General features: G+C 39.1%; 2 protein-coding genes across 6 annotated transcripts in view; one reads left to right on the plus strand and one right to left on the minus strand.

The window, feature by feature from the left end:
- Window positions 1–2,081: 2,081 nt before the first annotated feature.
- rce1a (Ras converting CAAX endopeptidase 1a) lies at window positions 2,082–20,516 on the minus strand. 2 transcript variants are annotated; one of them, XM_042401172.1, is made up of 8 exons: window positions 19,911–20,487; window positions 18,505–18,607; window positions 18,249–18,332; window positions 15,821–15,899; window positions 14,292–14,459; window positions 10,521–10,592; window positions 10,340–10,402; window positions 2,082–9,224 (listed from the first exon to the last, which is right to left on the minus strand). In XM_042401172.1, exons 1-8 carry the CDS (start codon window positions 20,069–20,071, stop codon window positions 8,995–8,997), a joined length of 960 nt encoding a protein of 319 aa, XP_042257106.1. In that variant the 5' UTR covers window positions 20,072–20,487; the 3' UTR covers window positions 2,082–8,994. The 2 variants fall into 2 exon arrangements, with proteins under 2 accessions (XP_042257106.1, XP_042257107.1); XM_042401173.1 differs by lacking the exon at window positions 14,292–14,459 and having other exon boundaries at window positions 19,911–20,516.
- peli3 (pellino E3 ubiquitin protein ligase family member 3) overlaps window positions 19,107–24,529 on the plus strand; it is a 52,057-nt gene continuing 46,634 nt past the window's right edge. Inside the window, exons 1-4 of one of the 4 annotated variants that reach the window (XM_042401163.1) lie at window positions 19,107–19,891; window positions 20,759–20,798; window positions 22,841–23,086; window positions 23,395–23,579. In XM_042401163.1, the coding sequence (XP_042257097.1) occupies window positions 23,569–23,579 (11 nt within the window). In that variant the 5' untranslated portion in view covers window positions 19,107–19,891; window positions 20,759–20,798; window positions 22,841–23,086; window positions 23,395–23,568. Of the gene's footprint in view, window positions 19,892–20,107; window positions 20,195–20,758; window positions 20,799–22,840; window positions 23,087–23,394; window positions 23,580–24,529 lie in introns of those variants that run through there. The other 3 variants (XM_042401164.1, XM_042401161.1, XM_042401171.1) reach the window with 3 other exon arrangements.

Consider the following 24,529-nt stretch of genomic DNA (forward strand, 5'->3'; position numbering starts at 1 on the left):
ATTAAGGGTTTTGTGGGGAGTTCTCTTTATCCGAATCAAATATGTACAGATAGAGGATGTTGTATTGCTCTTCAGAGTGCAAAGCCCCCTGAGGCAAATTTGTGATTTGTGATATTGAGCTATACAAATAAAATTTTAATTGAATTAAATGAAAAGGGGTTTCTCAGTACTCCAAGACTTTGATAGTGGATTTGATGGACCCTGGCACATCATATGGTCCCACTTAGAAAACAGTCTGTCTAAACATTGTACTTGTGGTGGTGGTGGAAATTAACTAAGTACATTTACTCAAATACTGTACTTAAGTGTAATTTTGAGATACATGTACTTTATTTCTATTTGTATACTTTATACTTCCACTCAACTACATTTCAGAGGGAAATATTGTACTTTCTACTCCACTACATTTATTTGACAGCTTTAGTTACTTTTCAGATGAAGATTTGACACAATGGATAATATAACAAGCTTTTAAAATACAACACATTGTTAAAGATGAAACCAGTGGTTTCCAACCTTTTTGGCTTTTAGTGTCTCACAAAAAGCAGTGTGTAGTCGGGGTCACATTTCACATGTCTATGAGTTGTTAACAGCTCCACCAAATAGTGATTTTTCCCTCTAAACTTCTCACATGATTTCATTTCAATAAATGTTCAAATGATCCAATATTTCAGCAAAAATCAAAGATTAGAGAAAAAGTCCAAAAACTGAAAACAGATTTGTGTATCAGAACTTTGTTTTTTCTTCTTTCCTCTCCCATTAATCATCTCACGACCCCACAGATTTATCTGCTGACCCTTCAGAGGGGCCCGACCCCTAGGTTGGGAACCACTGGACTAAACTAGCTAACTGTATATAAAGTAGTTGAAACTAGCTCTACCTCCAGCAGCCACAACAGTAACATGCTGCTCTAACTGCTTCACTATTAATAATCTAATGATGTCATATATAATAATATATCAGTCAGAGGGACCAAACCACTACTTTTACTGCAATACTTGAACTACATCAAGCTCATAATACTTATGTACTTTTACTGCAATACTTTAACTACATCAAGCTCATAATATGTATGTACTTTTATTGCAATACTTTAACTACATCAAGCTCATAATATTTATGTACTTTTACTGCAATACTTTAACTACATCAAGCTCATAATATTTATGTACTTTTACTGCAATACTTTAACTACATCAAGCTCATAATATTTATGTACTTTTACTGCAATACTTTAACTACATCAAGCTCATAATACTTCTGTACTTTTACTGCAATACTTTAACTACATCAAGCTCATAATATTTATGTACTTTTACTGCAATACTTTAACTACATCAAGCTCATAATACTTATGTACTTTTACTGTAGTAGGATTTGTCATGCAGGACTTTTACTTGTAAAGGAGTATTTTTACACTGCTGTATTACTACTTTTATTTAAGTAAAGGATCTGAATACTTCTTCCACCACTGTCTGTGTAAAAATTAATGAAATTCTGTTTGTTTGTTTCACCAGGTTAATCAGCAATTTTTGAGGAGACAGATTCTTGTGTTTGTTGTTTTGGACTGGGTTCACCCACAAATATATTGCTTCAGACTATTGTCACAAATTCAACTTTTTGTAGGGATAAATTATTTTCACATGAATTGCAATTTAGTGTTGAGAACTTGGTTTGGGGACCCTTTAACTTTTATGTTGTGCTTCTACCACTCCTAGACGGGAGTGTAACAATTTTAATGAGCTGTTGACCCACTACTTTCATTGGTGTTATCCATTGGTGTTGTGTGTTTGTGGTACTATGTGCTTTATTGTATAGTGTTGTGATTGGTTCCTTTGAAAAAAGTTACTTTCCATTGGGAAATTAAATGAATAGCTGTTGTTGGTGTATGTGAATGCATTAATGCATGTTTTTCCTTTCTATATCACAAAATTATACACACAATTATAATAAGTGAGTCTTAAGACACAATACAATATAATCAGAGAAAAGAGGACTGAGGATGATAAAAATGAACTGTTAATACAGCATCTGGACAGCCATGAAGTTAATGAGGCAGCAAGAACAGCACAGACACAGGCTGATGTAGAAAATGACATTATTTATTTACAAATAGATATTTTGCAGAGTGATTCCAAAGTTTCTGTAAAAGATTGTCATACTAAAACACGCTTCTCTGTTGTCTCTAACTTGAACTGTACAACAAGTGTGACACAGTGAGCATAAAATACATGCACATATCTGTACACTCTGTTCCTGTCACCAAAATAGATCTGATTACAAAATATAGTGCTCAATATAAACATCTGTGGAGTTCTGTGGCACCAGCTGACTCACGATTCATATTTCATAAGTTCTGAAAACGCACATTTGAAACTATGCTTCCTCTGGGTGTTGTGTATTAAAATAACGGAGCTGCTAAAGCTTAGCAAAAATAGATTCTGCAGTCTCTGTTGGTGCGGCTCTCTGCATATTATTACAGATGTGCAGATTTTGCATCTGCAACAGCAAATACTGATGTGTGATTGTTGGCTGAAGATGTTGTTTGAGGACAGTGTTTTTCTTCTTACAGCAGTAAAGGCAGAACTAGCCTTTCACCTCATCATCTTGCAAACGTTTAAGCCAGTGACAGAAAACTGACAGGCTAAAGATCAGGCGAGGACAAAGTATTCTGAGTGAGTCAATGACAGCCTGCACAGAAATAACATCTGGAGATTTTTGGTTGGGCAAGCATGATCAGACATTAGCTTTGACATGTGCCTCTTCTTACAGAAAAAAAGACAGAGCAACTGAATTTGCTAGCACCAGCAGCAAATATGAAAAGCTTTGCACAGAACAGCTGGTAAGATGTGTGCTGATTCAAACTATAAGGTCAATCCTTGTAATAGTTGTCAGCATGTTTTAACAGGATGAGAGGGAGGGAATGTATCTTTTAATTCTGCAGCAAGCGATTGTTTCCCTTTACAAAGTAGTGCTCCAAGGAACAGAAACAGCACATTACTGTATATCAGTTTCTCAACCTTTGAGTTGGCGTACCACTTTTTTTTTTTTTTTTTAAAAATGGATATGAAATGATCTGATTTAGTTTTATTTCTTAAAAAGAAAGAAAATTAAAGCCGCTATGTGTAGGATTAAGATAAAAGCTAGATTAATGGATTCGTTTTTTGGTCAATAAAATGTCAGAAAATGGTGAAAAATGTGTGAAAAACTGTTTCCCACACCCCAAGATGATGTCCTAAAATGTCTTGTTTTGTCCACAGCTTATATATATTCAGTGTACTATCATAGAGAACTAAAGAAACCAGAAAATATTCACATTTGAAAAGCAGAGAATCTGAGATTTTTTTTCCCTTAAATAATGACTCGATACGATTTACCGCTTATCAAAATAGTTGGCAGTTATTTTAATGATAAACCGTCGCAGCCTCTAGATGCTTTTACTATGAAGCAGCTATAGCTACAGAATCTAAAAAATCTGTCTACAAAACAAGATACGGACACTGTGTTGGACATATATGGTCAGCAGATGAGTTTAAAGCATTGAGGTGAGGAAGAGTACAGTAGTGGATAAAGAGCTGCAAGACGACAGACTCTGACTGTGGTTTGTGAGAAGCAGCAGCCTTCAGCATCTTTAGCTCACCGTGCTGTCCAGTGAGACAGCAATTAGCGACTCAGCTCAGCCCAGGTACCCCCAACCACACCTTCCCACAAACAGCATTAAACCAGTTTTCACCAGAATTGGCTATTTTTTTCTACAAACATAAATGTATGGCTATATTCACCTAAAAACCCTACACATAGTGGCTTTAAATAGATCTGAAGTACATTTTTATATAATCAGTCGCCCTTGTTCTTGAGAGCAGATGAATACGTGACATCTTGATACTCACTAATGGCTGGATTCATGGGAATTTTAGGACATAAAAACAGGGTCATTAGCAAGAAGAAGAGGAAAGACCCTCATATGTCATTAAAACTTTCCAATGAAACCCAGACTAGCTGATAAATGTGACTCATTGTCTTAATATGAGCATTTTTTTATAACTACGAAAAGGGAGGAGCCTCCTTCATATCAGGGATATTTTAACAGAGCAATCAAATGCTCAGGATTTGAAACAATGTGGGAGTCAAACTCTGCTTTCAAAATGTTTAAAAAGGAAACTAGCATCAGCGAGAGTCTCACCACTGGGTTCCTCCCCTCTGCATCAATCTCCTCTAATGGGGCATAATTGTGTGGAAGCTAAAGGGAAAATAAGTTAGCATGAATTGGTTTTTCCAGTGACGGATGACTGATGTCAGACAGGCTGATAAACAGACGTGAGAGGTCCTCACAGCAGCACTGTCTCTGACAAAGTGCTCTGACGCCCTCTGGTGTCAGCTTCAGGTAGGTACAGTGCAACTCTCACATCATAACAGTTCCACATGTCCAAATTGTAAACTACCAAGAACAAATGACTGACCCATATAAATAATATACATGTGTGGCCCTGTTTTTTTACTACAGAATTGCTCAGTCACATATAAAATGGATCCAAAAACGTTACCACACACCCCTCACATATATGATTTATTGCTGAAGACCCAAGCAGCCCACTTCTTCTTCACAGTATGAGTATAGCTTATAGAGCGTTTTTGTCTTTTGGAGTTCTCTCTTTCAGGAACACCTCAAACATCCCCAACTGTGAGCTGTAACTGCAACATGTGGAGTCAATCAGTCTGCTCCAATGAAGAAACCATCGTCTACGTATACGATTCTGTTGACTCACAGCAAAGACAGATACTCTATAAAGGCAAAATGAAATATCAGATTATCAAAGCAAACTGCCCACTCCATGTAAAACCAATCAGCTAACCTAAAAAGCCCCCTCACAGCGAGTAGTATACAGCATTATGCAGATGTGTAGTGCAAAGAACCGGAACCGTCTCAGATAAACTGTTATAGAAAGGTGAGTACTCATTGAAAAAACTTGAGCCTTATTTAGTTCGTTTTGGCCATCATTTCTATCGGTTATGATGTTTTACTGACAAACTTCAGTGCTATGATCTGGTGAAGCAGTGACTGACTGGAACAGCTTTTAGAACAGAGTCGCACAAGGCGACAACATGAGCCGTCAGGTCTGAAGTCCACAGTTTAACCATATTATCTGAAGCACTTATCTGTGTAGTTCAACTTTGTCTTTCATCATCTCAGAAGTGTTGTACTGCTCATACTACAAGATACTTTTAGTCCCAGAGTGTTGAGTGATGAGATGTACTGATTTCAACATTACTGTGGCTGGAGGGAATTGCAACTGGTGCAAATGATCATGAGAAGTCACTATGTAAGGGGTTTCCTGCTGCGCTCTTATTGGATACTGCTCTTCTCCCATCTCAGACTTATGTCCAATGTGCTCCAACTACCAGGACATCTTGTTAGATTTACTTAAAACCTGTCTGACTGCTTGTGTTGCTGCCCTGTTTGAACATCATATGCAGCTGTGTTATGGAGTAAATAGTATCAGAACTGATAGGTATGATGGCTATGAAAACAAGACCCAGGCTGTAAATAAATGAGTTTCCCTCTCAGTCAGTAATGTGCTGGTGGCCAACTTCAGTGTCATCCAGTACATGTGTATACATATATATATATATATATATGTATATGTATATATATGGCTCTGTATTGTGAATATACAAGTAGCAGCATGCAGTGTAGTGGTTGGAGCATTCTTGCCACTATTAAACTACACCTGAGTGTTGGGGGTCTCAGTCCCCTGCACATCACCTTCACTACAGTTAAAAGCAAGACAAAACTGAAGCAGGAGACCAACCTGGAATATTGACTGGTTAAAGAGATTTGGAGCGCCTATGTGAAAGATGCATGGAATGGACAAACAATGAGGAAAATTGGCATATGAAAACAAGGCTTTGAGGCCATTTTAGAGCCTCGGAGGAAAGATCCCCGAAAGACAGCCGTAGCTTCACAACTTATCTCCAGCTTTAAGACCTAAACATACACTGTAAGGACACAAACACAGATGCTTCAAGTCAATTTCAGTGTTGCTGTGTCTGAAAATAAGATCCTGTTGACACCAGCAAGAGGAGCAGGGAAATTCAGTTGTGTGTTCTTATGATTTAAGAGGAGATGGAAGAGACTACTCTTTCCCTCGGTCAGGTTTTTCATTTATCTATTTTGAATTTGAACTGAACTCTACACTGCACATATTTCCTTTCTCCATTGGAATGAGTTGACTTCACTCTGAGATTCTGCTGTTATAATTGCTGGTGTGACCGGGCCCTTACCGTGTCATCACATGTGTCTGCTTTCATTTGTGCTTGTGTTTTAGTTTTTCACAACTGTCCTGATAGCCTAGTGTGACCAGTCTTTGCATCGCCCACCTTGAAGAATCAGGTGTTTTTACTTCCACACCTTCAGGATGTATAACCAGTTTGTCATTTGTGTTTGTGCACTTACATTAGAGTATGTTTCAGACTTTAGGGAACGATGAGCCCCTAAGATATCCCGTCACCGCCCTTCACCAACAAAACAACAAACTACCAGCACTGGAACATGCAGAGGTATATAAATAACCATTAATAGTCTCTCTACATACAAAACACTGAACCTTTTCAAGCAGAATGATCCTCTGAATCAAATCTGAAGCAAAAAAATTCCTGGTGTCTGAATTCAGATAAAAGGAACAAATCCAGCTGAAGTTTGACTGTTAAAAACAATTCCATAACATTAAAAACAACTATCGGTGATGTCATTGTTGTGACCGTTTTGTCTGACGGTGTCTTTTTCTTATTTCCCACTGAAAACATCACACTGAAGCAATCACAGCAACCTTCCTGTACTCCAGTGCAGCTACTACAGGGTTTTCTTTGCAAACCAACAATCATAGAGGAGAGATCCCAGACTGAAGAGATGCTAACATGTCTAGAATGCAGCATTTAGACATGTTGAGTGTTATAGTGAGGGTTGGGGACTCTCACTGCCTTCACTAGAGAAAATATTTCTCCAACAACTCACAGCTGACAGCAACTACGTCTATGCCTTCCCCTGGAGATGCTAAAAGCATTAAAGGATCATTTCGGTTTCTTACAACTTGGTAGAATTCATGAGCCAGAAGCTTAGACCCTAACCCAGCCCATACCTATGTCTAAGCTGCCAAAGCTGAGACCCAAACTAGACCCAAACAGACAAATTCTTAATTTAATACTGAGTGCATAATAAGTTACAGGTGAAAATAACCAAGATTAGGGTTTGGGTCGCAGAACTCTACAACTAGGATCTTATTTTTGTAGGTTTGATCATCATTTCCATCAGTTATGAGAACACAGTACTGATCAAAGTAACTGATATCCCCATTACAAAGTCTGACTGGGCTAGAATCACGATCAGACAGGTTAGAAACAAGCCTACGGTTTATTCAGGTTATCTATTTGAAGGTAAAACTGAAAGTGAGAGCACCCAATATATATAATATGTTGGAAATAATTACTTTATTATCATTATAATTATTATTATTACCATTAATAATAATAATAATGATAATAACAAACAATAATTATTCTTAATGTTGTTTTTCGGGGGCACTGTAAATATTTGAAAGCAAAATTTTAAGAAATCCAATAATGTCCCACATTCATTTTTTAACATAGACTTGGAATACAAATAACATGTTTGCTAAGGATCCTGTATTATGTTGTTAAAAAAAATGTGACCTAACATACAGTATGTATATGTGTATGGACATTTTAATGTAAAAATAAACTTGCAAGTGCTCTCTAGTGGACAACCTATGTCATGGCAACACTGTCTCTGAAGTGCCACACACACACACACACATCAGCTATGTCACATGGTGTAGTGTAGCATCACATGTGACATCATGTGGCGTAGCGTAACATCACATGGCAAAGCGTGACGGTGGCATGGTATGGCTTCACGTTGCATAATGTCACATAACCACACTCGGGACATGCTGTATAACCAGTAGTAGTAGTCTAAGTACAGCAGTTGGGATATGCCAGTCCAGTGAGGAAAGTGAGAAAGTTGCTCCTTTTTTTGGAGAGCTGGTGCTACAGATTTGTGTTGGCCTTTAATTAATCTCAAACATCTTTGGCTTTTCTGCGTTATTGTAATGTCTTGTTAGTTATCATCTGATATATATACACACACTGATAAAAATATATCTGTGATAAGTTCAAACTGACCTGTATTACTGGCCTTGTGGCTGTATTGGTTGGTCTCTAGTTATAATCCCTCATTGCACAGGAAAACCATGTGTGCACACGACTACAGTAAGTACAGAGTCAAAGCTGAAGCAGGAAGTGGCTCTGTAAACTGTGATGGATGTTTATGACGGTTTATCTTCCAAACAAGTTTGTTTAACCTGAAGCTTTATTTATAACCTGTCTGACTGCTCATGTTTCTTGACCCATCAGATGTCTCCATGTTTCCAGGTCTCTGGCATTAACTTGGTGATCTTATTACCACTCGTTATGGGCAAAAATAGGACCTAAGTTGTAATAAACGAGAATAATCCTTTAGGGGGACAAGGAAGGCTGAGTGGATATTATGACGCTTCATCACAAAATGATGAGATCTGAGGAGGAATTGTCCTTCAGTGTTCTGTCTACACTAAAACCACATATCAGAGTGGCAGCTCTCCTGGAACCAGACGGGTCAGGTTCAGTCCCAGCAACATGAGCCCCCACCTGTTCACACTGAGTCACTCTGTATAAGAGTACCAGCCAGTTAACTGAACTATGTCATGGTAATGGATTGACATATCGAGGGTCACCCTGACTGTATAGAATGGCTCCAGACCTCCTCACCTCTCCGTGGCAACTTAGCCCACATGGCTGTTAGCGCTGTCGGTCCAAACTGGACCTGACCTGAACTCTAACTTGGCAAAAACAAAGCAACACCCTCGACTGCTTCATCAGTCATAGGTGGAGAGAGTACAGAAGTAAACAAAGTGTGTGACGGGGGGGGGGGGGCTGGGATCAGGAGAGGCAGAGGGAGCTGGGGGAGGAGGTGAGAGTGCAGACCGGTGTGGGGAGGCCGTAGTAGGAGGGGTCAGTGAAGGGGAAGAGGAAGAGGAAGAAAAGGAGGACACCCAGCAGGTAGGAGGAGAGGACGGTGATGCGGTGGGGGTGCTCCATGGCTGTGCTGATGGCAGGGAAACCCATGTAGTTACAGAAGGAGTGGCAGAGCACCGGGCCCACCAGGTGACCTGCAACACACAGGAGGAGGAAACTGTAGAGGTCAAATGTTTAAAAGACTCCTACAGAACAATTCAATTCAATTATTATTCAATTTAATAGTCATTATTTTGTTTAGATTTTCCTATTTTAGCAAACAAAAAAGGGTTTTTGAGTACTTAATTTGTAACTTAATTTGGGGAAATGAGAGGATCTGGTCTGTATTAGACATGGACATGCAGTAGAACAAAGCCAAAATCTCCCGAAGGAAGTGCCAGAGAGTTTAAGATGAGGCAAAAATAGTTCTCCTTCTCATTCCCACTCTGGACTGGATTGAAATCACTGGCCAGAGAAGGTAATATTAAAATCAAACCACCTCACTTATAGAAATAAATCCAGTCTGAATGGGTCTTTAGACATGATCCATGATTTTCTGAGTTTCATTACCGAGGTGAATGTGACATTTCATTGTGATGTTGATTTTAGGTGGTACTGCACAATCCTATCTCATCCTCTATGTCAACAACTGCAAATTGAACAGTAGAATAGAAAAATGCTATCGTAATTGATTAGAAAGATGGCCAGAACTATGAAAAACAAGTCTGTAGACAAAAACAATCTCACCAAAAGTAGCTTTCTCAACACAGTAGCTGGAGCTTTCGATCCTATCACACAATCTTCCTCAGCAGAAAAAAACTTTAATATTTGAACATCTGAATTTCCATGACAACTCCATCTGCTGAGGAGGACTGTGTGAGAGCGTTGAAAGCTCCGGATTCCTTTTAGCAGCTACTGAGTGGACCTTGTAGTGACATTGGGTTTGTCAACTGCTGTTTCTAAAGTCGACAAGAACTTTCAAATCTTACAAATACCAAACAAACCCCCAAAAATGTGCTTCTTCCCTTAACTGAGCATACTGTTATCCTCTGGATGACCCAGTTTCTACATGGTATGTGACATCTGGATAATAATATCTGGGGGGCACGGCCATCAGGGAGGATATGTGGGATATTCTTGAGGGACTATGCTATGACGTGCAAAACGAGGGTCACATGACAAATGGAGATAGCTGAAGCCTTTTCAGTAGGCTTGCTAACTAGGCTCAACTTAAAAACTGAAGTAAAAGATGTAAATCAACGTCCCTCACCTGTTCTGATGAAGATAAAGGCAGTGTAGGCTCCGAACACTGCTGTGTAGGAGAACTGGAACACTGTTGCAGACCAGAGAAACATGTTCATCATCAGCTTCCTTCTACTATCGCCCAGTCTGACATTGTGATACACAACTGTACTCTGTGATTGGAGATCATTCAACATATGAGTTCTCACCTGCAGAGAGGAAGATCCCTGACAGTGTCCCCTGTCTGAAGCGCAGCAGCTCGATCACATGGTGGAAATGAGCTTGAAGAGGGACGACAATGTTAGAGACTCAGAAATGAACTAAAATGAATCACATATCAGCAGCAGCAATTCTGTCTGAGCTAAAAATGTTTAAACCGTTCAAACTCAAAAACCTGCACTGAGACTGCTTGAAAACAAGAATATCAGTGTACTTAGGTGCACTTTGACTTGTTATTGGTGATCTATCCGTGAAAACTGTTTTCCCAATTACGTAGCAATCATCAGCTGAACTTCATCTTGTCCCTAAGCAACCATTTTCTCTGTTTAAGCTGCATTTTTTTTGTATTAACAATAGATTAAATGACTATGTGCAATGTGAGAGGTGTTGTTCATGGTAACAAGCCCACTGAGAATTATCACCTATCTGCAGACAAACAATCTCTGCTCTCCAGCAGCAGCAGACAGCTTGATAAAACTGCTTTTCACTACCTACTAGGGATGTGCAGAGGGTTCAGTATTTGTATTTGTATCTGTATTTGTTGAGGCAGCAAAATTATTTGTATTTGTATTCGAATAAAAGTGGAAAGAGGTTAAAAATCCTGTTTTTGTTTTTATTACGCTTTTAATTTTAGAAAATTAAAGTGTTACAATAAGTGTTCATGAAGTGTAACCTATGTGTGCACTAGTATTTAACTTTTTTTTTTCTTTCCGAAAACAAATAATATTTTAAATATTTGTATGAAACAAATATTTGTAAAGAACCCACTATGTGTGCTTTGCCAAATAACGTATTTGTATTCAGGCACACCCCCACTACTTACTCAGTACCAGACAACAGACAGACAAAGTTACCAACTAGCTGGTGAACACAGTGGAGCATTTAGCAATTAAAGAGACATATATTTTCCCCAGGAGTTGGTGGAGATGAAAACAGACAGTGAATATTGGACTTTAAATCATCAAGTGATACAAACATGACTCCAAATGAATGCTAATGTTGCTCTGTATCTGCTAGATGTGGAAATAAGTAGTTTGCTAACACATATGGTGATAATATGTCAGTGTTACGTTTACAGCTTGTTCTGCTGTCCCCTAGTGGCCAAAAAATACAAAAATGCAGATTTTAAAACATGTTACACACATTTATATACCACTTTCCTACCATTCCAAGCCACCATTGTATTTCTTTCATTTTCTTTTTGTATGAAAATCAATTAGCAAACTCTTGAAACTTGCATATACTCATATACAATATTCATATTTATCATGATATAGTACATTTTCTGGAAAAATCAATTGAACTGTCTAGTTATTTAATCGTGGATAAAATAACCAGACTGGAATGTCTGTTTTTGGCACCAGAAAATTAAAAAGAGAAAAAAAAAATCAATATCTAAATAATTCTAAAATCTAAAATATTTCAATTAAGCTTTGATTTACAACATGCCCATAATAGCCTAATACAACCAGAGATATTAAAGGGAGAGCTACTGCAGTATTAACAGTATGGCAAATCTGAAGGCTGATATTTTTATTGTTTAAAAAGGTATACACTGCAATATTTTGTTTAATGTCTTAATTTTGATAACTGCGATAACGTATGTCAAGTCGAAGGATTCTATTCATTTTCTATGGAGAGCAGGAGATGTGGCTGTATGGTGCATGATGAATACCGTGGGGCGAGTTGACAGACCATTCACCATATCTGTATTTGCGTAAACACAAATCAACCTCATCTTTATGCAAATTAGTCTGTCCAGCACAACACACCTGGTTCACTAAACTCAGACTGTCAAACTAGGCAGTGCTGATCAAATATGAATCAAGACTATTACTGCACTGCCTATTTCTCGCCTCAATTGCTTTCAGAAACACATTTTGAAGTATTTTGCCTTGTGTACACAATCTATAAATCGGCGCCTAGGTCTCTGAAGCCATAAGCATTACAGAACCTCCCTTATCCCTGCAGACACAGAGTTACCACTGGTCTTGCTTAACCGGAATAAGTCTTTTTCAACTGACCCCAGACTGTCTACCCAGGGCTTTAACCTCACTGTGGGTCTCTTCTTTGCCAAGTGCAACCCGACGCTGCCCCAGAAAAAAAAGCGCTCTGTGTAGCACTGTGGGGGTCCAAAAAAACACACCAGTCTTTTTTTCCCCTCAAATCTACCAACTACTGCCCTCACCCTAATTTACTCGTACAAAATGTTTATAATATTGAATTAAACCATGTTTATCTCACTTGATCAATTTTGGTTTGAACATCCATTGCGAGGTTTGTATGGCACATTTGTCCTGAGCGACACTCAGCTAGGACACTGAACCGTGACCTTATCCAGGCCTTACATGCTCACAGCCAGAAAATACACAATTTATTTGATATCAGACAGACCCAGACATGTCTTTTGTTCTATTGAGATCCTTGTTCACTGACGCCAATTTGTTATAGAAATCATGAGTTTCTGTCTCATTCAGAAACTCAAGGAGATATGGATGTCTTTTGCAAAAGATTTATTGACAAAGACAAACTTGATCGACCAAGGAGATGGCAGTTACAATTCAAAGTGCCAGTGTAGACCCAGTGAAATGCCACAGCAAATATGAAGGAGAAGAGATGAACCACTCTCAGTTATTCAGGCAGCATCCAGGCAACCTTGTCCCTTGTCACATCACTATAAAATTGTTTACTTTAGTGCTGTCTCTATACACCTCACCTACCTCACTGTCAGCTTGTCTAAGTAGCATTTTCATCAGGCCGCCATTTTTTCCTGCTTGAAAACGGAAGAGTCAAAACAAAGCACCGCCCAACTCAGACACAGTACTTCTATCCGCTCAACTGCAGTGTTTCCGTGATAAGCTACATCATTTCTTTAGAGATTAAAAAAAGTGGTCCATCATGATCATGGAGGAAACAGCACCACCCACCAGCCAGAGCATTTAGTGGTTCGGTGCATCAGATGTGTCCTCGGAGGCGGTTTGTGCGCTACAATATCTTTTTTTTTTTTATTCCACACATTCTTCTTCCTTATCAAAACCTGACACTTACATTACCCACAATGCTGTTCAACTGCCAAAAGTTCAGTCAGAGGTTCAGGTATGTTATGCTAGTGCTGGCTAATGCTAGCCTCCAGCAGAGATGAGGAGATACAGAGGTCTGGTAACCTCACTTCTATCAGATTTTTTTTCCTTTTCCAACTTGTAGTCTTCAGCCCCAACCCATGCTGACTTAAGTGACATCACTTGAGGCACTTCCACACAGCTCCCTCTGGAGACACAAAAGTATTTATGCTACCTTTTACACATATGTAGTGGTACTCCCCAACACCTTGAGACACCGATGAGGAAAATCAGCAGAGTTCCCCTTTTAGTGAGAAAATATAGTAATATGGATGAACTGGCCCTTTTTTTATTTGTAATTGCCTATGTGCTGCATTGCAGTGAAAATGTTAAGTTCTTGCTGTCTGTGTCTCCAGTGTTTTTTCTTATTTGAGCAGTAGCTTTCTGTCTGATTACAGCTCAGATAAACAAACCACATCTGAAAAAGATAGTGTGTATTCATGTAAGTCTTACTGGAGCCCTCTTTACACAGCAATTTAATTTATTTATTTATTATGCTAAAATTCCCACTTTGGATTCACATAAGCTTAAAGAAACTTTATAATGAATGGTGGAAATATAAGATACGTTTACTCATTAGGACTTGAGATTTGGAGGCGCTGCAGATGACTGCAGATAAATCCTGATGTTGGCAGAACTTACCCACTCCAAAGAAGAGCGGGCAGGTGAATATGGCAGTGGAAGGGCTGGTGCAGGGCACCAACATGGGTAACATGCAGGCCCTGAACACCAGCTCCTCTGTTAACGGTGCCACCACCTGATTCCTCAACCAGCGCATGTCACTGAAGCACAACATCCAGAACCACGGGTCTGCAGGATGGAGACAGAGAGGAGATTATGGTTCCTCTTTTTATTATTTTCCTTTTTTCCCAAACCACAACACATAATTATCTGGAATAACACCCAGTTTGACATCTTATTATACATGTTTTTTTGATCAAACAGTTCCAGAAACTATGGACCCAGTAACTAAATATCTCTTTTACACCTCTCTGTTGAGGCAAATTAATCATGGTGCTGCATGGACCTTATCTTAGTACTGGTACTAATGGCACCCAGTACTGCTTACTGTATGAATGACGCAGGGCCCCATTCTTTGTATGTAGATAACCAGGTTTTCCAGATTAGAATGTTGATGATTTGACATAATTCTGGATTTTTTTGGTTCTTTGAGGCTGCTTAAAATCCACCTGGAACTGTTGTCAGAGTAACAAGCCCTTAAGCTCAAACCTGCAGCTCATTGACAGTTAGCCAGATCACGACCAAGATGTTATAGGGTGAACCCCTTATAAATGATAAAATATACAACAAACTAAAAGTTTAAAAGGAATCGTTAAAAGGAATCGATCCAAATTTAGTTTGGTATACTCTGAGCAAAAGACACAAACTCACCTAAAAGATTCTGACTGTTAAAAGACCAGTGGAGCCAGTAAATATGACATTTAGTTTGACATTTGAAAGACTAAAACCTATTAAATAGGGATGGCCCTGAAACCTGGTTTTGCATTGGAACTGGTTCTAAAATTTTAAGAACCTGGGGTACTATTAAGGTTGGTTCTTTTATCTTATGGTCGCGAATGACTGATAGAGACTGATGTCTGTGTTGATGTCAGGAATATTATTCATTTTATTACCATGTTAGATTTATTTCCAGTGAGATATTATTGAGTTTATATAGTGACTTTGTTGTTGTAAACATTACTGTTGCCGCACTACAAACAATATTTAGTCATATTTAAAATATAAATCATTTCTAAACTGTGAATTCAAAGAACCAAATTAGCTGGATGAGTATTGACATGATTATTTTAGCCTGATAGCAGCATGTTAGCCTGAATTAGTCAAGCCACATTTGAAGAACAGGGCCCTGGACACATACTGCAGCAGCCTCGGGTTTGTGTTTGACCAATCAGCCAAAATCACTGTAAACTCCACCCCCAATAGTTCCGGGCCATCAGAAAGTTCTATGAAACTACGGCAGAGGAACTAAAACCCAAGTTCCTCTTGTGTAAACGCAGGTAAAGTTCCTCAGTTCCTCAAAATGCTCTTGAGTCCCTGGAAAAAGTTCCTGCGGTGGACATGGGCTCTAAAAAGACTAACTTTGGAAGATACTCACTTAATTTGACTAACTCAGACTGCAAAAATAGAATCCAGAATGTTAGTTGTCTCACCAAAGGCTACCCGGATTCCATCCATGAAGCTCCAGGGACAGTCCATGGCTAACTGCATCAGGGGGCCCAGAAACAGGACCTGCATCACAGGACCACACACACAAAACAGTTTCTGACTTTAGACAGGGGCTTGGATTTTACTGACAGCCTGAGTAAAACTATGGGTACATCCCAATTCCCTTATTAGATGGTTCCTCACTCCTCGCTTGACCTAGAAGCCATTCTGGTCCACCATCTTGAAGGCCATCCCAAAGCACTTATTTTTGCTCTGAGGAGCAAGGAGGATCCCTGAGGAGCCATGAGTAAGGATACACCAGATCAACCTTCACAGAAGTCTTTTTTAACTTTTATCAGTTATTGATTGGATGCTGCAGCTGATCAGACTGATCTGATACATCATCACAACACAACTGAGTGGAGACAGAGTGCAGCTTAAACTCAACTCCCAAATTTTATATTTTATGTTTCCTGATTCACCATTCGTCTCTCCTCGCATGGTTTCCGTGCGTCTCTCCATGCATCTTTGGTGGGAGTAACTAAGACGCAAGAAAACGACGCAAGTGAGAGAAACATGGATGCGATTAAGGGAATTGAGATGCACCCTATATCTGATCATTTTTATCATAAAAGCAATGCAATCATTAAGTATCCTGAAGTATTCATAAAATATTCAGTTTCCATCAGCACAGTCCTATCACCATAGCTGCTCCTTAAGTCTGGTTATTTTCTTTATTTTTTTTTCATCAAATCCAATCTACAAACCCAAACCAACGATGAACTGATCTACTAATAGGGGTGCGCAAAAAAAAACGGTTCACATAAGAATCGCGCTTCTATCTCTGGCGATTCAGAATCGATTCTTGGAATTTCTGAATCGATTCACATTTTTCAGTCTTGCCACGACGCTGTTTTCCATTTTTTCCTGACATGACTTAGCTTGCTAAATCTCATAGATGGCGCAATGACGCCACGCCGTTTTCACCCCGACCCAACTCCAGGAGCAAGAAAGAAGTGAAGTGTGTGTCATGGAGAGACCGCGAGCAATGACAGAAAAACAAATACAACCTGCCCAATCGGCAATGAAGGCAATCATTTGGACATATTTTGAATTTTATTATCTCGAAGGGAAGAAGGAGCTTGACAAGACTAATGCCATTATCAAGCGTTGCAGCTCACCTCCGCAGGTTTGTGTGGTTGTGGGCTTATTTATTTGTAACCGCTGTGTAACAATCAGAAAATAACATTTTATTGATCTGATTCACCAGCTTCCTCACTAATGTTACCAACGCTCCCTCTCCTCATCCACTCTCTAGCTCGTTCAACCACTGCTTCTCTCTCGTCTTTTTTAAAATGAGTCGGGAAGCCGTCAGCAAAGCCTAACTTTACTTTTTTGATTTCCCGAATCGTGCATCCCTATCTACTAACAAGTATTGTTTGTATCAAAGCCTCTGTGCCACGGAGCTCCATTGTTGCCCTAAAACTATTAAAAACACATCAGTGAGCCACACTGCTGCACTGAGTGACATGTTCCTTCATTACCATGAACACACACACTGTAGTTTATTTTGACTCAATCCCACACACACCATCCTGCATCCAGAAATACTCACAACAACAACAAGTGTGGATTCATCCACTACTGAAAACAGTCCCCAACAAATGCACTATTTCCTCCTGTTTGAGTGATAAAAACTGCAGTGACCAGATGTTTTAGAAAATTACTGAGTCTTTTTTTTTTTTTTTTTGAAATGAGCATTTTTATAGAGTTATGTCTTCAGTAGGAACCAACGGGCTAAGAGCCACAGACAGGGTAGAGAAGTCCGAAAGTATTGAGAGACGCACTAACACATTGTTGGTTTTGGCCTTTTCACAGGATTTGTTGATAATAAAAAAATATATAATATCATAACCCTTCTCCTTTAATCCAGAGGACTTCCAAACTCACAGCACCTTTACTTCACGTACGTCTCTCCCAAAACCTCCGCTTTTAACTAAATCCTTTGAGATACACTTCTTGAAACTATCAGCACCATCGTAAGCAGAAATTAGGTGGAGAACCCTGAAGAATTTTAGTAATTACTTAATTTAGTTAAATTAAGCACATACTCTCTGTAAGTACACCCCATTTATGACCTCAGTTATTTTTGTTGTTATGGCACATTTGTTTGGATTCAACTGCAAGAACATAACAAGCACATAGTCCATCTGTTGCTATGGTGATTGCTTGGTGATGCCACTAATGGTCATCTTACTCTTATAATAAGAGCTCTTCACACCGCAGATTCTGACTTCATTTAAAGTGATGATTGGTGATTAAATTCTGGTCTACTTCAATCCAGCTAGTGGATCATCATCATTGTCATCATCATCATCATCATCATCATCATCATCATCATCATCATCACAGAGCGAAGTGTGTGTATCTTACCATGGTGAGCAGCAGAGGAAGTATGATGGCAGGAATGAGGCCTTCAAACCGGATCCCCATGAGAGCCAGTAACGATGGGACAGTCTGACACACACACACACACACACACACACACACACACACAAATAAGTAAAGAGCAAACTGCAAATGTGCCAGACAGCAATATGACACAAAAGCACATCCAAAGCCAGAGTAAGCTGTATAATCCTCAGGTGAAGCTGAATGTGGTCAGAGGTTTTCTGAGACACAGACTCACCCTGACACCTGTGAATTCTCTCCACGCCCACACAAAGAGAGGCGACAGGCCCGACACGATCAGCACACTAGTGAAGCGTCTCTTTATCACAGCAGGGTGATCCCTGAGAACACACACCAGAGGAGACGATCATCATCACCACCACAGGAGAGCGGGGGACACACAGCCAACTGAGCTAAACTGTCAGGACCCTCCATGCTCTCTAGCACCAGCAGCATGTTCTGCCTGATCCATTCAAATATCCTTTTACAAATTTCAAGATTTTATAAATTATTGTTAAATACAGCTTTATCTTAATTGGTCAGATTTATCTTACTCTGGCATATCCACTAGTATTTTAACAAACTCCTATAACTTTTACATGTACTGTCTGCTTTAAAGTTTTTTTTTAATTTTATTATGAAAAACACTTTCAGTTTTTCAGTAAACTGGACAACTCTGAACAGAATTTGATGAGAAGTTCTTGCTGTACCAGACATAATGGAGCTTTATGATGGTAACATTAGCAAGTACTTAAGTTATCTATATACACTCACCAAGCAAATGTCCCCCAGTTCACCACCACCACCCACTATGACCTCAATAATAAACAGAAAGTAGAATTATCATCTGACAATGTTAACAAAAACTGAAAACGTATTATAATTTATGGCAAAGTTGTTGTATTGGATTTCATTAGATTGCACAGGTGCTCCTAATAAAATGCTTGGTGAGTGTGTGTGTGTGTGCCGCAAAGTGGGGCACAGGTAGGTAGACATACAGGTTACTAGCTTGAAAAATACCTGCCCAAGTACAGTATAACATATATAAATGTAAAAGGCTCATTTTCTGGAGAAGATGTGATGCTGCCATGAAGACTTGAGTCCTTTTCCCACATGAAACACATGACATTGTTGGCTTCATCAAGCTTTTACAGTGAGTCTGTTCCATAAATGTGCCTTAGAGGTTTATTCAGACATGACAGGACATTTATGGAAGGAGGACAAGTGTTTGCGGGGAAGAGTGAGGGCCCGAAATCATATTTCTGCCCTGGGGCCAATGATAAGTGAGTCTGGCCATTGTTAGAGCCCCAGTTCTGAGTTTTTGCTGAATTATGAAGTGCGTCATCACTGGCCACACAGCGGCGCTGCTGTGGCGTCACTGTCAGACACAAGTACGAGGAGCACACGCTGTGTGAAAACCATCATTTCTAAGCATGTTTGAGAATTAGACATTTGTATGTAAAATCAAATGAACGCCAAAACGTGTGAAATAATAATATTAATGTCAGGAAGAACATAGTGTAGCTGAATTCCGCCATAAAGAGCAAGAACAACATATATGCACACAGGTTTTACGTGTATGTATACCTGCGCACCATCTGATATGGTACACAGGAGCCATACAGGTAGGTAGCTCAGCCTCACCGCGGCAGGTCACTCCTCCACACGTACAGACTGCCGACATAAGAACAGGCGAGCAGCAGGCAGGACAGCACCGACACCCCGCATAAACCCTCCGGAGGCACCAAAGCGCCATCGCTGTGTTTCACCTCCTCTGTCAGAAGCGAGAGATCCTCCTCTGCCATGACGACTGGCGGCTGAGACTAAACCAAACGACTACCATCTAACGAAATTAAACACCCGCCAACATAAGCTGCGAGGATGTCAACACTCTCCTTTCAAAACGAAAGCTAACGTTGCTAGCTGAGGTACTAGCATATCCGGCGCTGTATATCTACGTCTTGTTTTCTTCTTCTTCTTCGACGTTTCGCGGCTGCTGACAGCCTTATAGTTGCATTGCTGCCATCCTGTAGAGTTTATTGTCGATTAGGTTCGTTCGCTCCAAGCCCTGCTCTCTCCCCAAAAATACAACCATGGTGTGCCGTTTCCAGTACAAAAAATAAAATTAAAATTACATTTCTGGCTACAAAGGAGATTTTTAAGTCCAGGGCATAATTATTTTCAAAACTCAAGATATAGGATTGGTTTATCCAGCCCAGTCACTGGTAGCCTACTATAATTTGTCCTGTCAGTCATTAAACCAGATACAGAGAGTGAGATTAATATGCATCGTAATGTAATGTGTGATATTTCAGATCATAAATCATATCAAAAATGTATCTCTGAATATAGTTAAAGCTAAATATAAATTCCCCTGGCCCTATAACACAGGTCACACTGCGTTTCACTTTACAAATGGAAAACCATAGAAAGTCTCTCATAAGAAAGATCATTCTTGTAGTAATAAATGTATGTTCTGGTTTTCACTGAAGTCAGAAAAGAAAAAGAAGCTATGCTGGCTGCATTGATTTAGTGAGTATACTGTTATTATTATTATTATTATTATTATTATTATTATTATTATTATTATTATTATTATTATTATTTATGTATTTATTAGGATCATGTACAATGTTAAACATAAATGTTACCATTTGATGTACTGTACCAGAATTAGCTCATAGCTAACTTTCATCTGCAGTCCCTTCCGCAGGTCACAATTAAAACATATAACAGCACAATAACAAACAGTACAAAGCAAAAAACACACAGGACACATAATACAAAATACAAAGCTACACACAGTAGCACATCACATACACCCACAATGTCAACTAGAAATGACTAATGTATGCTTGTCAAATTAAAAGCAAGATTATTTGCGTTCATGAGAAGACCATGAGATAAAATGTCAGTGGTTACAGAGCTGAGTAGGTTTTAGCAGAGTTTAAAATTTGGTTTTGAATGTACTGATGGAACTGCAGCTCTTCATATCATCAGGTAGGACATTCCACTGAGTTGTGGCTTTCACAGAGAAAGCTGACAGCCCAAATGCAGTGCGACGAAATGGTGTGGTACAATCTTGTATAGAGAATCTTCTGGAGGATCTAATGGAACTTACTGAGCAAGTATACACAAAGTCACATAGTGGGGGAGGGGCCAAACCATTTAAAATTTTATAAACTAGGCACAAATTTGGGAATAATCTAAATTTCTCAAAGCTCAGTAAATTGTATTTCTCCAGTACCCTACAGTGATGGAAATGCATTGGCTTTTTGTCCAGAGGTTTGGCTGTTTCTCCAGCCTGCCCCCAACATGTGATGCAATAAGACATATGGGAAAGAATCATAGCATGTTCTGTAGATCTATTGTAATATGACTTAAACAGACTCAAATATAAGAAATATGAGTCGACGGAAAAGAGAGGAGAGATAGCCACAGTTTGGAAATCATTTCCAGCAGTTCCCATGATGCATTCAAACACTTTCTGAAATTACAATTACAAGGCCTATACATAGTTTTAATGTGACTGTGGTGTCTTTGGTTTCAGTTTTTGTTTGTAGAAAGCTCACACTATCACCACCAGATGGCGCCAAAGTAGGAATTTTCAAGTCCTACACCTTGGCTAGTAGCTTTAAAGGGACACTCTGTTGATTTTACACATGAAGATAATGTACTCACCATGAGGAGTACTACGGAGCTTTTAAAAACATGTATACAACATACAGACATCATACTCAATGATGTCATAGTGGTGTCATCAGGGTTATCACAGCTTTGGCTTGGAGACTACAATTTTTTTTTTTTTAACAGAAAGCCTGTGTTGCAAAATGGGGGTGAGGAGTTTGAAAGACAATGGCATTTACTAGGCAAGGAGGATTGGAGTTGACCTATATTCGGGACTAAAAGTCAGGATGTCTCTGCCTCCGCTGCTTCAATTTTGACCCCAATCACAAAACATAAATAGACTTTTAAAAATGATAATGATTCTTTGTCCCAACCAGAAACTGGCAAACATGAAGTGTAATATGACAATCTGGTGACTCAAAGTTGTTTTTATTGATGGCTTATAATTGATCTATAAAGCATTAATAATTACTTAATAACCATCAGAAAAAACATACTTGCAAATGTGCAGTTGAAGCATTTGAATCAGTTCCAATGTCCTAACATGCTGAGTCTATTAGCAGTCAAGTTTAAGAACACCTCAATTTTTCCCGTTTTTATTGAAATTTACATACTTTAATGTCTCAGTGTACTCTGAAATTAAAGCATTGAACAAATTAAGTGGAGATAAAGAAATCTTGGAATCTTTTTGTTTGAAGTTTAATCTAAATTCTTGACTCATCAAAATCTAAATCATCTTTTTGCACATATAATGGCCGAATACACATTCTTTCCACAACGGAAATCAAATATTGTCCTGAAAGTTCTTCAAACACTGTTGCAGAAGTTAAATGAGTTGCACTTGCAAGTTGCTTTGCTTTCACTCTTTTGTCCAGTTCATCCCAAACCACCTCCGTGACTGTGCTGACCACGACTTGAAGCCTACCTTCTTGTTCATTTCTTCTAAGGTTCTGACAGCCTGGAGGGAAGTTTTGGATCATTATCTTGCTGTAGGATGAACCCCTGACCAGCTAGGTGTGAACCAGAGGGTACTGCATGGTTCTGCAGGGTGCTGTGCTTGCCCTTTGGTCCAAGAGGCCAGTCACTCTGTGTAAGTCACCAACTCTGGATCCAGCAAAAGAGCCCCAGACCACCACACTTCCTCCTCCATCAACTTTCAAGGCTTTATTTACTTCCTTTGCTGTAGAAAAGCTGTGAGTTGTTAACCCATTAAATGATTCCTAAGAAAAGCCTTTTTTGTAACTCTGAATTTTACATTATTTTCAGTTTTTGGTAACCTTAACTGTTTTTTGTACCATTTAAGGTTATTCACTGGACTTGAACTGCTTAAATTTCAATAAAAAACTGGGAAAAATAGGGGTGTTCTAAAACATTAGACAGTAGTGTATAAACAAAAAAGTATATTTCAATCACAAGATACAAGTGAATGAAGCAAAAATAACTTTATTATACAGATGATATTGATGATTAAGTGTTGTCAAAGGTCTTTGGCGCCCTACAGGGAGACTGAATCGAGGGACATCAGCAGCAGGACATCCTGAGCAGCAGCAAGATGAATACCCCCATGGAGTCTAGACACTGGTGATGGTGGTGGTTGATGACTTCTGCTGAGACTGATAAGGCTGATGAGGTTGACAAAGTGATGCACTGATGAATCTGCAAAGACTGAGCAGTGATGGGGAGGTGGTGAGGCACGCAAAACAGCACCATGAAAGCACTAAGGCAGAGATGGAGAAAACATATTTAAAAAGACTGCCACAACATGATAATAAAGGTGACAATAAAGGTGTGTCACTGTGCTACTGGTTAGATGTGACCAGCTGATTTGAACAGCTGACACCCAGGTGAATGACAGCAAGGAAATTACGAGTGAGAATGTGTGAGGGATGGGAATGACAGATGGTTTGAGCAATAAAACTACAGCATGGAAAAGATAGACTTCCTGACTGAACATTCAGTAGGCTCCATATAAACAAGGTAAAATGTTTTTAAATGCTAACTCTTTGCTTGTGAGATGTTGTACAAGGGTTACTGTTGAAACTGAAGCACAAGAGTTGAAATGTCAGCTGAAGCATTGAAAGGATTGGATGTGTCTATCAGTTGAGCTGTAAGCTACGGAAATGGACGATATGTCAGTTGAATGTTAAACCACTGCAATGAGCTAAAGTTTCAGTTGGAGTGAAAGTGCTGAAAACAATTGAACTGTTACTTTGAGTGTATTCACTAAAAGCAATTGAGCATTCATCTACAGAATACACGAAAGTAGTTGACATGTCAGTTGAAGAGCCTGCGATGTAAGCATTTGAAATGTCAGTTCATGGTGTGAACGCTGAAAGCAGTTGCACTGTCAGTTAAAGAGTAAGAGATGAATGCAGTTGAAAAGTTAATTGTAAGTTGTGAAAGTAGTTGAACTCTCAGTGTGTAAGAGATGAAAGTAGTTGAACTGTCCATCGAAGAATAAGAGATTAAACCAGCTGAAATGTCAGTTGAAGAAAGATAAGAAAACAGCTGAAATATCACTTAAGGATTGAAAGCATATGAAATGTCAGTTGACATGTGAATGCTGAAAGCAGTTCCATTGTCAGTTAGGTAAAAGTAAGAGATGTAAGCAGCTGAAATGTCAGTTCAGTAAGAGA

Source organism: Thunnus maccoyii, chromosome 22, assembly GCF_910596095.1.
Source record: "Thunnus maccoyii chromosome 22, fThuMac1.1, whole genome shotgun sequence".
Taxonomy (NCBI): domain Eukaryota; kingdom Metazoa; phylum Chordata; class Actinopteri; order Scombriformes; family Scombridae; genus Thunnus; species Thunnus maccoyii.